Source organism: Augochlora pura, chromosome 5 (assembly GCF_028453695.1).
Source record: "Augochlora pura isolate Apur16 chromosome 5, APUR_v2.2.1, whole genome shotgun sequence".
NCBI lineage: Eukaryota > Metazoa > Arthropoda > Insecta > Hymenoptera > Halictidae > Augochlora > Augochlora pura.
In genome coordinates, this window is record NC_135776.1 from 5866687 (window position 1) to 5881533 (window position 14847).

Here is a 14847-nt window from a genome sequence, read left to right on the forward strand (position 1 = left end):
CCGCCACGTGCCAACCAGAGGAGCCAGGCAGCAACAATCAACAGAACAGACTCTTTTCAGACTTCAATCTCTTTCACAAATAAAATAAAATACTTTTAAATGAAAAATGCAGAGTTTACATTTCCATTAATTATTTGATTTGCATAAAATATAAATACAGGTAAGGATTACTGCTTATTTTCATTGACTGAATAGCGATGTGCAAACGTATACAAAGAACAGTTACATATGCTCTTCGCCAATCAAATGCGATCACGAAAAATCGCGTATCACTGTGAAAAATAACTGATTGAAATTAAATGTGATCGAAGTAGCCAGAGTTTTAGTCATCGCTAAAGCAATTATCTGCTTGATTTTTATTTGGCCTAACTGAAATTTAAATATATATCGTAATGTAAGTAGAAGAACGCGAACATAAGAATGAATTAAATAATATTAACGACTAAATATTTATTCTGCACTTATTTGGAAATTGATATCGTACTCTTATTTCTGATAATTGTAATTGTGAAAATTACAGCGCTATCGTAGCTAAGTTCGTGCGATCACGCAACACTACGTAGTATATGTTATTATAAATACTATTTACATTGTTATTCTTTTTGGTTATATATCGTTTATATATTAGTCGCAATCAATGTGATAAGCAATCACCTAAAAGCAATTAAATTTTATCCGCGGATAACATATAATCTGTGACAAATAATGAACATTAATTACTAATAACAATAACTTTAAATAGGAAGCAAAAATTGTAACATTCAATTTCTATACACTTGATCATACGTAGCTTCGAATTAATAGTAAATTTATAGTAGAGTTCAAAGAATTGTTTTTAACAATATAATAATTTTTGTATCTCTGATCGCTCGTTGTTCAAAGAATGGTTAGGGGTTCATGGACACCAATATGCAATTAATTTAAAAAATATGTAATCCACCGGTTGCGTCAATTCTCAAAGAATGGTTTTAACACGCATAGCTAGATTTCGAATTTCTTACGTTTCAGTGCAGTCTTTATTGTTCCGCAGGTATGTTAATATTTTTAACAAAATCCTGTAGATGTTTAATAATAATTTGAGCCTGATCTATGCGAGTGAGTTTTTCATCGTTTGTGAAACAATCAAATGAATTTAATCGCTAGTTAAGTCACATTAAGTTCCTGTTTCATCTATGCATTGTTACAATTGATTTGCTCGTTAATGTACACAAGTAACACATGTATACATAATTACATAAATATATTGTACCCGATCATACGTTTATACATACATATGTACATTTGTTTATACTGTTCAAAACATTAAAGTTGTTTCGACGCTCGCAGAAATTAAATTGGTACAACATAGAATTGAGTTGTGACTCATGCACACATTATACATACGTTTTATATGTACAAGATATAACCTAACAACATGTTGACCCAATTAAAATAATATCTTCGAGCTGCTTTATATGTATATGTATAAAGATTTAAAGATTCATTGCATATAAACAAATATCATATTAAAAAAGATACATAAACCGATAATTTTGTTGGTAAAAAGTTTTTCTATACATCTAAATGAAGTAAGTTGATGAAATTTTACAATTATGGGAAAATATAAAAGATGTGTTGTCTAAAATTTTTCATGTAATTTGTAATAGTTTAATTCGTTTAGTATATAATAGTTTTTCTGATGGGATATAAGCTATGGTATTTATACTTATGTCATAATAAAGTATTTTTTAGCAGGTGTGTTAACATTGATGAAAAAATTGATTTATTTCTACATCTTATTTATAAATTATATGTAGAAAGAGAGAAATCTATATAGTTATCTTAGCTAAGTGTTGTATTCTTATTTTTACAGATATAAATCATCAAACATGGCATCACAAGATTATGTAGAGAAACGATATGATAATATTACCAAGTCGCAAAATGATATGAGGGAATATAGAGGTTTATTATTAAAAAATAAAATGAAAATTCTACTTATTAGTAATCCAACAACTGACGAAAGTGCTGCATCTTTAGATGTAAATATTGGTAACTTTGAATCAAATTCTTCTATTATACTTAAAAATTAGATTTTGTATAATATTGTACATGGAATCAGTTTAATAATATCTTAATACTGTTGCAGGCTACTTAAATGATCCTGATGATTTACCAGGTTTAGCACATTTTTGTGAACATATGCTATTCTTAGGAACTGAAAAATATCCAGAAAAAAATGAATATAAGAAATACCTATCAGAACATGGTGGTACATACAATGCAGCAACAAATATGGATCACACCAATTATTACTTCAGCATACATTCAGAAAATTTAGAAGGGGCATTAGATCGTTTTGCCAATTTTTTTATAGCACCACTTTTTACAGAAGCTTTAACTGACTTAGAATTAAATGCTGTCCATCTGGAACACGAAGCCAATCTCGCAAATGATACGTGGCGTGCTTTTCAGTTGGAGAAATCATCTGCAAATCCAAGTCATCCTTTTGCAAAATTTGGTACTGGAAATAAAGAAACGCTGGAGATCATACCAAAGCAAAAGAACATAAATATAAGAGAAAAATTACTTGAATTTCATGAAACATATTATTCAGCTAATGCAATGGCATTATGTGTACTTGGAAAAGGTAAGTTTATTCATTTCATTGACAAATATTTTATACACATTTTATTTAGAATTGTTTTAATTGGAAGTTTTTATTAACACTGTATATTAAAGTAGAATATTGATGGTTATACAAAACTTATTTTGTATTTAGAAAGTTTAGATGAACTTGAGGAAATGGTAGTAAAATTATTTTCGCATGTAAAAAATAAGGATATTGAAATACCTGTGTGGTTGGATCATCCTTTTACCGAAGAGGACTTCCAACACAAATGGTACATTGTTCCAATAAGGAACAAAAGACGTTTAAATATTACATTTCCTTTGCCTGATTTACGAGCGCATTACAAATCTGAGGTAATAATTATATATTTACCTTATGCTTTATTACTCTTTATTATTTAATAAGAATTCATTTTAAATACTTTTCTTCTAGCCAGCATATTATCTAGCATATTTATTAGGACACGAAGGAAAAGGATCTTTACTATCTGCACTGAAAGCAAAAGGATGGTGTAATTCTGTTATGTCAGGCAAACGACCAAGTGCCAGAGGTTTTAACTTCTTTAACGTTATTGCTGATTTAACAGAGGAAGGTATACAGCATGTTGATGATATCATTCTATTGACTTTCCAATACATTAATATGTTAAAAAAACATGGACCCGTTGAATGGATATACAATGTAATTACACACAAATTACAATTACTATTCAATATAGTTAACAAAACTGCATAAGTATATATAAATGTGTATACATAGATAAAAATTATCCGCAATATTGTGGTATAGTCAACTATCTAGTAAATTATTGATTTAAATTAAATATTTATGCGGATGTTACACGTTAGAAGAGAGCACATTTCTTAGTCTAAACAAATTTTAATGGATTTATATAAATTTGATTACTTCATTTAATTTTTTATCTTAAAACATCGTTCTTAATTGTGTAATTTATTTATCCAGTTACTATATATCTGCATATCATACTTATTAATTTTAATTAGCTCGTTTAGGTTACTCAAACTTTACAGTTATTTCTTATTAAAGGAATATAAAGACATTGCCGAAATGAATTTTCGATTCATGGAAAAAATGCCACCAAAGAAGTATGTTATTCATTTGGTATCCTGTGTGCAAGATTATCCAATGGAAGAAATTTTGGTGGCGGGTAACATATTCATGACATGGGACCCTAAGTTAATTGAATCAATTATGAAATATTTAGTGCCAGAGAAAGTAAGAATTCATGTCATTGGACAATTATATGAAAGTATAAGTAATGAAACTGAAAAATGGTATGGCACTAAATTTAAAAAAGAGAAAATACCAAAAAGCACAATTGAGCAATGGAGCAATGCTGGTTACAATCCAGATCTTCAGTTACCACAAAAAAATGAATTTATCCCAAAGCGATTTGATATAAAATCAGCGGAGAATGTAATTAATAATTAAAAATTATTAAATAATTTATTAAATTATTAAATAATTATATATTGTACAGATATTTATTTCATCTTATTTTTTAGGTGACCAAGTATCCGGTAATTATTGAAGATACTCCATTCATGAGATTATGGTTTAAACAAGATGATGAATTTCTTGTACCCAAAGCCAATTTGTGGATAGATTTTGCCAGGTAAAGTACTGAAAAAATAAGCTATATGTAAAATTGAAACTGTCAATCACAAACTGAAAAATATTTTATATTTTATATTTTACACAGTCCATTGACATACATAGACCCTCTTAGCAGTGCCTTAACTGTAATGTTTATGCTGTTACTTCGTGATGCTTCGAATGAATATACATATGCTGCTGACTTAGCATATCTCAAATTTGACACTCATATTTCCAAATATGGAATAACAGTGAGTATGAATTTTTTTCGTATTTAAACAAACCTACTGACAGTTTGAAATGTGAACAAAAGTTAATTTATGAATATTACAGTTAGTAATTCTTTTTGTAATAAACACATTTTTCAGATAACAATTGCTGGGTATGATGATAAACAGCTTGTGTTTTTAGAAGAAATTCTGGATAAGATGATCAACCTTAAGATTGATCCAAAGAGATTTGAAGCTTTAAAAGAAAATGTATGTACATATTACTTAATTTTTATGTAAACATTATAATACATAATAATGATCATACTTACACTCACTTAGACGTTTACAAATTTCAGTATATCAGAAGTCTAAAAAACTCTTATACTGATCCACCATATGTTCGTGCATGTTATTACCTTACTGTTTTGTTATCAGAACAGGTTTGGATGGAGGACGAATTGTTAAAAGCTACTTCATGTGAGTATAGGATAATGAAGTAATTGTGAAAATTATGAATATAATTCATGCTATATTTATTTTTGAAAATATTATATCACTTTACAGATTTAACAATTGAAAAAATACAACAATTTATTCCACAATTTTTGAGTAAGGTACATGTGGAATGTCTAGTTCATGGCAATGTCACAAAGTCAGAGGCTCTTGAGACAGCTAAGTTAATAGAATCAAAATTAATGAATTCAGTTCCCCAGAGGATACCTCTCTTGGCCAGGCATATGATTTTGAATCGTGAAATTAGATTGGAAGATGGTAAGTTAAGAGACAAAGAATGTTTTGTAAACTTATCTATTATTTAATTGTTTTATTTAGAAACGAAATAATTTTCCTGTTTTATTTTATTTTTAGGTTGCAATTTCTTATTTGAAGTAGAAAATACATTTCATAAAAGTTCGTGTGTATACGTTTATTATCAAACTGGATTACAGTCAACAGAGTCAAATATGTTACTTGAGCTCTTGGCGCAAATTATCTCAGAACCATGCTTTACTACATTAAGAACTAAGGAGCAATTAGGGTACATTTTATTTAGTAATGTACGAAGGACTAACATTGTACAAGGTTTAATAATATTAGTTCAAAGTGACAAGCATCCTAAATATGTCGAACAGAGAATTGACATATTTTTACAATCTATGGTGGTTAGTAGAACTATTTTCAATATTCTTGACTCTAGAAATCCTAGAATTTCATTTTGTCTAATATTTCTCCGATCATATCAGATTTTCTCGATGTTGTATATCAAATTGTCAACTATTGTTAATAATTTAATGATAATAGTTTGAAAATTATGATACTATTATTCTTTTATAATACTTTAGGAAACCATAACGAATATGTCAGATGAAGAATTTAATAGACACAAAGAATCATTGGCAGTAAAATGTCTAGAAAAGCCAAAATTGCTGAACACCTTAACTAATATCTTTTACAATGAAATATCATCGCAACAGTATCATTTTGATCGAGTGAATATTGAGGTTGCACATTTGAGAACTATAGAAAAGGCAGATGTACTGGAATTCTACAAGGTATGTACCAAAATTGTGTTATACATTTCAATGTTAGTATAATTTTTATTAATTTAAAATGAACATTCTTTGTAGAACATGCTACAGCGTAATAAGCAACATAAATTATCGGTACACATTGTTTCAACTATAGGAGATAAAGATACACCCGAAAAGGAAGCAAGTGAAAGTACTGATTTGGATAATTCAATAGTGGAATATTTCGATTATACGAAGATAGATGATATTATGGCATTCAGAGTGAGCCAATCATTGCATCCATTACTGAAGCCTTTTAGCAATATACCAAGAAAGGGCGCGCACTCGTCCAAATTGTAACAATTTAAATAATCTTAATTGTAGATTAGAAATTTTAGTATAAAAGAATACGGAGCAATGCCCTTATCGTTTTGGCGTAAGTGATGTGTGTTCTTATACAACTCACTTATCAGTAAACGCTCGTAAATGTCCCACTCTGTGGTCCATTATTAACTTTCATTTTTGTGTTGACTGCCTAACAATCATGTCCAAAGGCTGAATAACACCTAAACTTTCTTCTTCAATTCTGCCACACATATGTTGACATTAACATGCACACTAATTTATTGATGTACCTATAAATTATAGTATACAACAATCAAATAAAAAGAATTTTACCATATTCTGTTATATAGAATATCTTTCGTATAATTGTACGTAAATAACGTAACATTTAAAATCGCATAATCGTGAGTATTAAGAATAATATATGTTCTGAGAATTGTAAAAAATGTCATACAAATAAATACAAATTGCCATCCCTGCTTGTCGAATAACTTGAGAATTCTCAATAAGTATATGGTTAAAATACATTTTGTATATTTAGCGGGAACATTGTATGTAAAAATGAACCTCTGCCTACATTATGAATATAGTTTTAATACTACTGTATTCGAGAATAAACAAATGTCCCTATTAACACGAGATTTTTCCTTTTGTACGCTCCTCCACGTAACACTTCAATACCTTGGAGTTAAAGTCAACATGTTCTGTACAAAATATACAAACGGTAATGAAACTGAGACATCAAGGACTGCGACAATAATCAAAAATGCTATTTCTTGCAGTTTAACCTAGTCTAACTCTGAAGATTTAATCTTTTTGGTACCAACAGTAAGATTAGTTTCAGAACGGCGCGTATGTACATATGTGACGCTGCAATCTGCACCATGAAACCGTATATTGTAGAAGGGAATATGATACGTATATATTGTTCAATGTGGTCCTGCGCTTTCAAAGAGAAAGAGTGGAGTACATAAAAGAGTACATGTATATACACATATATATGTGCATGCATACATTGTCATGTCTGTATTGTGTTGTGTTCGACCGTGTATAGTGTATGTATGTATTTCTGTATGTATTCTTTAACGTGAACGAACTGTATAATATCCCCAAAAACCCACGCAACATAGCTTGCTTCAAATCTGTCGAAAGACAGAGAACTGCTATCGAAAGATTTCTGTATATGTAGTCAATAGTTTGTAGTAATTCATAGATATCGCGGTACTTACCCTGACAATACTTTTGTATTCCTGTGAACATTTACAATGAATGTTTGCAAACAGTTTTGGACAATATGTGAGAAAACCCTTTAAAGTTTGACATTACAAGGATGTGACAAATACAATTATTGTCGTGATCGTGAATGTTGTAAGTAACTTACGATTATAACTGTATTGTGTACATTTTAACAAACATTATATACTTTATCTTTGTTCTTTTATGAGATAAATAGTTAATTATGAGTGAAAATTATGTATTTGATGACAATGTAGCCTGCACTGTGTAAACAAAAGAAATTATAATTACTCTGTCGAATATATTTACTTTTTGATGTTAACAATACTACTTTGTAAACATATTGTATACAAACATTTTGACGCTCATGATTTTTTATATTATCCTTTTAAATTGGTTTTATTGTTATATAGGTAAAAGTCTTCCACAATGATGAGAATTGCACTTGTGTTTTTAATATTGACCCAAGCAAGAGGAAAAACAGTACAAACATGTCCACAATATTGTACCTGCAAACTGGGTGCACAAGCAGAATGGTTACGTGTTAAATGTAGCAATGAATTGCAGGATATTAAAAACATTAATTTTGACAGCGTCAGTTTGGAATTGGTGCAATTGTAAGATTACAGAGGGAGTATTTTGTTACGATATATAGTATAATTTCTTTCACTACTCATAAAATAATATTTTCCAGGGATTTGAGTAAAAATAATATTTTTGACATTGATGTTGATATTTTTAAAAACTTAACAAACCTTAAACGTTTGGATTTATCACAAAACAACATAACTCATATTGGTGAAGGTTGTTTCAATGGTCTTGGAAATTTAGAAAGACTGTAAGAATATATGTTATAGATATTTTGCTAGATATAACTGATTTTGTTGAAACTGATAGAAAGTTATTACCTCTAGGTAATATCTTTTAACAAGGGACCACTATAGTGGCTTAATTGTTTTTACAACTTACATCAATATAACTTTATATTAACAGAAATACTTTCTACTAAAGTTTCACAAAAATGGTCATGTCACTTTGACATATTAACTTGTTAGTAACAAATGTGTTATATAATATTGTCTATTAATACTATATATATTGAATTTTAGAGATTTAAGTGAGAACCAAATCTTATCCATAGATGCTTATGCATTTCGAAAATTATCCAATTTAAAAAGACTGTAAGTTTATTACTTATATATTATTAAATATTTTATATGTACCTTATATGTACATTGTTTCTTTAATTATTAGTGATTTATCAAGAAACAACATAAGTGTCATGATATCATCATTATTTCATGATTTACTGGCTTTAGAACATTTGTAAGTGAGTTCTTACTTTTTTTTTACATCCATATACTTTAATAGCTCTAAATATTTTCATATACATCAAGTTACATTTAGGAATATTCAGAATAGTATTCATTTATTCAAATGTTTTAGGAAATTAAATGAAAATAAGTTAATATCGTTGAAGGAAGGCACTTTTTATCGTCTTAAGTCCTTAAAACAATTGTGAGTATTCAGAATAATACAGGAGATGATTCTAGCAACTAGGTATAGATTTCCATTTATGGAGGTTTAACATTATATTCTGTTTTAGAGATCTCTCTGGTAATCCATGGAAATGTGATTGTGAATTATACTGGTTTAGTGATTGGGTTCACAAGAGTTCTGTTAAATTAATGTAATATACATTTACTTATAAAACATACTTTTTATTTTCGTCTTCATGGATGTCCAATAAACTGTGTCCAATGTTTCAGTAATGCTCCAAAATGTACATCTCCTGAAAATATTAAAGGAGAATTCGTAAAAAAGTTAAGATACTCAGAAAATATTCAATGCCAATGGGCACCTCCTACAATAGAACTTCGACCTATCCAAAATCAAGTCGTTTTTGCTGGAGATTCATTGACTTTAAAGTGTAGAGCTCCAAGTATCACAGAGGATAAAAATGCAAAATTGAGTTGGCTATGGTATCCTAACACTACTACCAATGTTGTGGATTTAAATGCATTTTCAGATCCTCAAAAAAGTTTATCTAATATTAAAGTTGATAATCGATATCTTAAAGACAGTGGAATAGTAGACAGGTATTTTAATATTTCATAAAAAACTGAACCAGTATTTTTATATAATTGTGTACATTGATATAGTTATATCACTATTTTTTCAGTTCACTAAGTATTATTTCAGTTAAAGAAGAACATAATGGGCAGTGGAATTGTTTATTACTTTCAGTGAATGGAAATAGAACGAAATCAATTATTGTGATCGTTATTTCTGATCAAACTCGTTATTGTCCTCTAGCAGGTAAAATACATTACAGGATGCAGGTTCATCCCTAAAACTAATAGCCTTTATTCTTATACTGATGCAAATAAATATTTGATAAATTAATGTCTTGCAGTAACTAAGAGCAATAAGGGTGTTTACACATGGCCAAAAACTGTGATTGGATGGAGAGCAGAATTGCCATGCGAAGGCAATCATTTCTCAGGCTCAATGCAAATGCCATCAAAAGCGTTTTATCACTGCAACAACACGGGATATTGGGAAGGCCTAAACACAGAACTGTGTCCTTATATATCCCAAACAACGAAAAGCTTAGAACAATTTTCTAAAGCTAATCTTTCTCTTGCAAAGATTAATTTATTGGAAACTGCCAAAAAATTTAAAAATTACACAGGACAAGACATAAAAGTAACCGATCCTATTGAAGTAAATTTTATAACTCAAACCATAGAGAAATATTTGAACTTTTTAGTTGAAGAAAAAGATCTTGGAACTATATTACTTGATATTGTCAGTTCTGTGAGTAATTTGCCAAAAATCATATTAAAACGAGCCGAAATTTCATTCAAGTCATGTACAAGGCTAATAAAAACAGTGGAAAAAATAGTGCAATTTACTCCATCAATACAATCGTTCAGAAAAAATATGGCTTTAGAAGAATTTAAGATAAAACGCAACAGCTTTTCTGGATTGATATGTACATGGTACACTAATGTTGCTTTTGTTGGCGACTCGGACTCAAAATTCTTACAGTGCACCACAAACAATAGAAGTACTCCAATTAATACAAAAGATAAAATAATAGAAGCTTCGATACATTTGCCTGCTTCATTATTAGAACACTCACAAGAAATCATTACTCATCAGTTAATGATATCTGCATATAGCAATAATAAATTATTTCCTATTAGTGATAACATCCAAAGTGACTTTCCTAATAACAATAATAATATGGACATTACATCGTGTGTTATTGGAAGCAAATTATGTATGTACGAGTAATATATATTTGTAAAAAAGTACAGGAATTAAGTAATAATGTTAAAATTTAAACATTTTCAGTTGGAATATCGGTCAAAAATTTAACTGAACCTGTATATGTCATGTTAAGAATTCCGACGTATTATTATTCTGCAAAGAGATTGCAGCCCATGGTCTGGGATGAAACACTTGATAAATCAGGTGGCTGGACGAGCGATGGTTGTCATTTAAGAAGCGAATTAAACAATTTAATATTATTTCATTGCAATCGATTAGGATATTATGGACTTCTACAAGATATTTCTTTTCTCGATAGAAGCGCCAATAGGTATGTATTTAATAATACCTCGATATTGTTTTTCGAAACTCATCTTTATTTCTTTTTTAGTTTGCTTGGAGCAAAATTTAAATACTCAAATCCTGCGATATATATTGGAAGTACTGTGACAATAATATGTTTAATTATTATCTTTGTAACATATATTATTTGTTACACGTCTATTGCTATGCCAAAAAAAGCAAAACACTGTGTTATCAACACTTGGTTCGCTGTAGCATTGTTAACATTTTCTTATACCGTCGGCATTCATCAGACAGAAAACATCCAGATTTGTCAAGGAGTTGGATTAACACTTCACTACTTATCTTTGTGTTGTCTACTATGGATGGCGGCAACTGCCAGGTAATTACTTCTTACATTCTAAAAAGAGTTGCAATAAGTGAGATGTTTAAGGTCTTTAAGTTAATTGGGATACCTGGTATAGGAAGTTATCTCAGATCAAAGTTCTTATTAATGCATTTTATCGCTTATATTTGCATTATTGTTAAATGACGTTATGTAAAAATTTAATTTATTTTCAGCAATATGTACAATCAGTTTTCTAAACCAGATCTCGAAGATATTCAAAATACTGAATTGTCAGATGAACCAATACCAAAACCATTACTAGGTATTTATTTAGTTGGCTGGGGTATAGCTATGATAATTTGTGGTATATCTGGAGCAATAAATCTGCAAGAATACGCAGGACATTCTTATTGCTTTCTTACATCGGGTCCTGCTCTTGCTGCATTATTCCTTCCAGCAGCAATTTTGATTGTGTATTTAATTATTTTTTATTTACTTATTAAATGTGCACTTCAAAATGAAGATGTGACTGCTCAATCATTCGAAGGTACGCAAGGCACAGAAAACATGGATTTAGAATTATTAGAACCAAGCACGAATCTGCCTATAAATAGAAACAGCATGCACAGTGCGCCAGTATCGTCTGATATTGTAGATTCTGAACACACTCAAATAGGACAATTAAAAGGTCAAATTGTTATATTTATTTTATATTTAATATCATGGTTCTCTGCTGCAGCAGCGACTGCGAAGCCATTCAGCTCATACATGTTGTTCGATGAAATCATATTTTCCATTTTATATTCTCTTTTTTCAAGTTCGCTTGGTATTTTTCTACTATTTTTTTATGGAATTGTAAGAAACGATGTTAAATCAGAGTGGTTGAAGATGAGTTGCTGGTTGCAAAAGCGGAAAAACCGGTGTTGCAGAACAAGAAGCATTTCTGATACGAACCCGGTAATACCAACGCATCCTCTAGCACAGCATTTGGTGCCACCGTTATCTAATTCTCAGGCAATTCAAGTAACATCTGACTCGAATTCTATTAATTCGTCGAGGTGTACGAATAGATCTCAAACGTGTAATGCATTTAAATTTACAGACGCTTTAAGCAATCGAGAATCTTTACCCGACGTTAGAAAAATGGCTAACGTAAATTTAGTTGTATTACACCGTCAACAATATAGATCTAATAATTCTGTTACAACGTATACTGAACCGACTTGTGTCGAAATGTTTTATAATCCGCATCAAAGTGGTGTTGCTAGAAAGTTCTTTAGAAAGCAACGCCGTCATACAAAGAATAATAATCTTGGACCTAGAAAACAAGGTGATGGCGGTGCTACTAGTGACGCTGGCAGTTGTATGTCTGCACCGCGATCTAATGCGAAATTAGATAATAGTATAGGTCAAACTATTCTAAGTACTAGTGCGAAAGTAAATAATACAAATATCCATGTCGAATTGAATCCAATAACGGATTCCAAGAACGTTAATATTCTCTCGGATAGCGGTGGCAGTATGTCAGAAGAGAGAAATGTTCCAATGCGGTTTGTTATTGGTCAAGAGAGTCTTCTTCGAAATGTCAATAAAATTAACAACAATTGCAGATTGCAAAAGACTACATCACATGAGTCGGACGTAGATGTTAAAAGCGATGAAGAAAAACACCTGCGAAATGTTTCGCAACAATGTAGTTTAGAATACAGCTCTGAAATAGAATCTGCTACTCAAATGACCAGCGAAAAGAGTGATCATAATTTACCAGAAATTTATGAAATCGCAGAAACGGTTGTAGAAGACAATTTTATAAGAAAACGATGTCAAAGCATGAATGAATCTCACGAAACAAGACAACGGCACTCAAAAAGTAACTTACAACTTTTATCTCATTCTAATAGTATGTTCTGTCTTCCAGTAGACACTGCAAAACCTTTAAGAAGTAATTATTGTAACTCACTAAATGACATCGCATCTTTGGCTAATTCAAAGAATTCTGAGCAATCGAAATCATTATTAATAAACGCACAATGTACTGAAAACTCAATTTTGCTTAATCGGGTTTCTGTTTCACGAAAATCACTTAATCAATGTGAATTATTTTCTGAAAAAAAGTACTCCAATAGTGAAAGTACGCCTAACTTAGAGCAAGCATTGAAATTAAGGTATGAATCTTTAATAAACGCTGAATGCGTCTCTAATGCGTGCACAAAGGAATACAATTCTTGTTTTCCTACTGAAATCACGTTATCTAACAAAAATCACACTAATGTGCCACAAGAGTCTAAAGAAAAGACTATCAACTGTTTAACTGACACTAGATCACTTATATCAAGTCCTTGCAATATTGTAAAAAATTTTGACTCCAATAGTGAATTAGAAAATGTAAACAAAAATACAAACTTAAATAGTATACAACAGACTGAGATCAGTAAATTTTATTTAAAAAATCAGAACATTTATCTACAAGTTGCTAAGAAGGAAACAAGCGTTTAATTAAATCTATTTATTGACATGTAACGAATAACATTTATTTTAGTAAAAAATATTTGGAAAAGCAAGCATAATTTAACGATAATAGCTATACCCTACTAAATCTAAGAAATTTCATGACTTATTACATTATGTCTCTGCTTTTATAAAGTATAGTTCCTACAATGACAAGTTATTCTTTATATAGGAAATATTCTATCTTCTACTAATGACTTTTCCAAAAATGCCAAATATCTTCCATATATTTTTGTTTATATAAAAACATAAGAGAAGCGTACATCTTAAATGACTTTTAGAACATGTTTTTATTCATCAAAGTGTATATACATAGTTAATGAATTTTTAACGTTAATAACCACATTTATTATTTAAAACCAATCACCTAATTTTGTAATCACGCATCTTCGTTAGGTAATGAAAGAAGTAATCGAAATTTATATGATTATAGTTACATGAAATAGTCGTTAACATTCGTTTCCTTTTTATACATACTTTTGTACTGATCTATTTGTAATAATATTTTATGTAATTTACTCTATGACGTAATATTGTATATCGCTTTTAAAAAATATTCTCACGGAATATTAATACCTTCTGCCGCTAATAAAGTGTGTTTTTAAGACTGAATATTTTAACAAGTAAATGAGATTATATCGTATTTATAATACAATTATATTGTGTACTATATATTTATATGTACAAGGATCATATAATTTATGCATTTACTTTTAAATCTTGTATATTGTACATAGTTTTCAGTGTTACTTTTAATATAAATAAATATGTATATTAAACAGTACCTGTGTAAATCGGCTATTATTCCACTAAAGTTATCTTATATAATGTTTAAAAATACATTACACAACAGTATGCACATTATATATATTCATTGTATGTAAATGTTACTTTCATATA

At 29.7% G+C, this 14847-nt stretch overlaps 2 protein-coding genes across 11 annotated transcripts; both read left to right on the top strand.

Moving 5' to 3' along the window:
- The first annotated feature begins 33 nt into the window (after positions 1 to 33).
- Positions 34 to 6768, top strand: Ide (Insulin degrading metalloproteinase). 6 transcript variants are annotated; one of them, XM_078180146.1, is made up of 14 exons: positions 34 to 160; positions 1853 to 2031; positions 2129 to 2629; positions 2762 to 2964; positions 3044 to 3292; positions 3659 to 4048; positions 4138 to 4247; positions 4335 to 4479; positions 4597 to 4707; positions 4797 to 4917; positions 5005 to 5211; positions 5308 to 5600; positions 5781 to 5990; positions 6066 to 6768. In XM_078180146.1, the coding sequence occupies exons 2-14, from the start codon at positions 1869 to 1871 to the stop codon at positions 6306 to 6308; spliced, it is 2946 nt and encodes a 981-aa protein (XP_078036272.1). In that variant the 5' UTR covers positions 34 to 160; positions 1853 to 1868; the 3' UTR covers positions 6309 to 6768. The 6 variants fall into 6 exon arrangements, with proteins under 6 accessions (XP_078036272.1, XP_078036271.1, XP_078036267.1 ...); XM_078180145.1 differs by lacking the exon at positions 34 to 160 and adding an exon at positions 256 to 394; XM_078180141.1 differs by lacking the exon at positions 34 to 160 and adding an exon at positions 514 to 1030.
- A 596-nt stretch (positions 6769 to 7364) lies between these two features.
- On the top strand, positions 7365 to 13935 carry Remo (Remoulade). 5 transcript variants are annotated; one of them, XM_078180138.1, is made up of 14 exons: positions 7365 to 7661; positions 7943 to 8146; positions 8224 to 8367; positions 8639 to 8710; positions 8784 to 8855; positions 8976 to 9047; positions 9136 to 9219; positions 9299 to 9628; positions 9712 to 9848; positions 9946 to 10818; positions 10893 to 11139; positions 11200 to 11493; positions 11673 to 11761; positions 11963 to 13935. In XM_078180138.1, the coding sequence occupies exons 2-14, from the start codon at positions 7959 to 7961 to the stop codon at positions 13933 to 13935; spliced, it is 4575 nt and encodes a 1524-aa protein (XP_078036264.1). In that variant the 5' UTR covers positions 7365 to 7661; positions 7943 to 7958. The 5 variants fall into 5 exon arrangements, with proteins under 5 accessions (XP_078036264.1, XP_078036265.1, XP_078036266.1 ...); XM_078180139.1 differs by having other exon boundaries at positions 11673 to 12462; positions 12542 to 12681; XM_078180140.1 differs by having other exon boundaries at positions 11673 to 11986; positions 12258 to 12443.
- Positions 13936 to 14847: the final 912 nt, after the last annotated feature.

Bases quoted from the DNA above. Each gene is read 5' to 3' on its own strand.
- Ide (XM_078180141.1), top strand. From the start codon at position 963: ATGGTTTTAACACGCATAGCTAGATTTCGAATTTCTTACGTTTCAGTG. The intron at 2,965-3,043 runs GTAATAATTATA...CTTTTCTTCTAG, and splicing joins GAGCGCATTACAAATCTGAG to CCAGCATATTATCTAGCATA. The intron at 4,049-4,137 runs GTAATTAATAAT...CTTATTTTTTAG, and splicing joins ATATAAAATCAGCGGAGAAT to GTGACCAAGTATCCGGTAAT.
- Remo (XM_078180136.1), top strand. From the start codon at position 7,959: ATGATGAGAATTGCACTTGTGTTTTTAATATTGACCCAAGCAAGAGGA. The intron at 8,368-8,638 runs GTAAGAATATAT...ATTGAATTTTAG, and splicing joins CTTGGAAATTTAGAAAGACT to AGATTTAAGTGAGAACCAAA. The intron at 9,849-9,945 runs GTAAAATACATT...AATGTCTTGCAG, and splicing joins TCGTTATTGTCCTCTAGCAG to TAACTAAGAGCAATAAGGGT.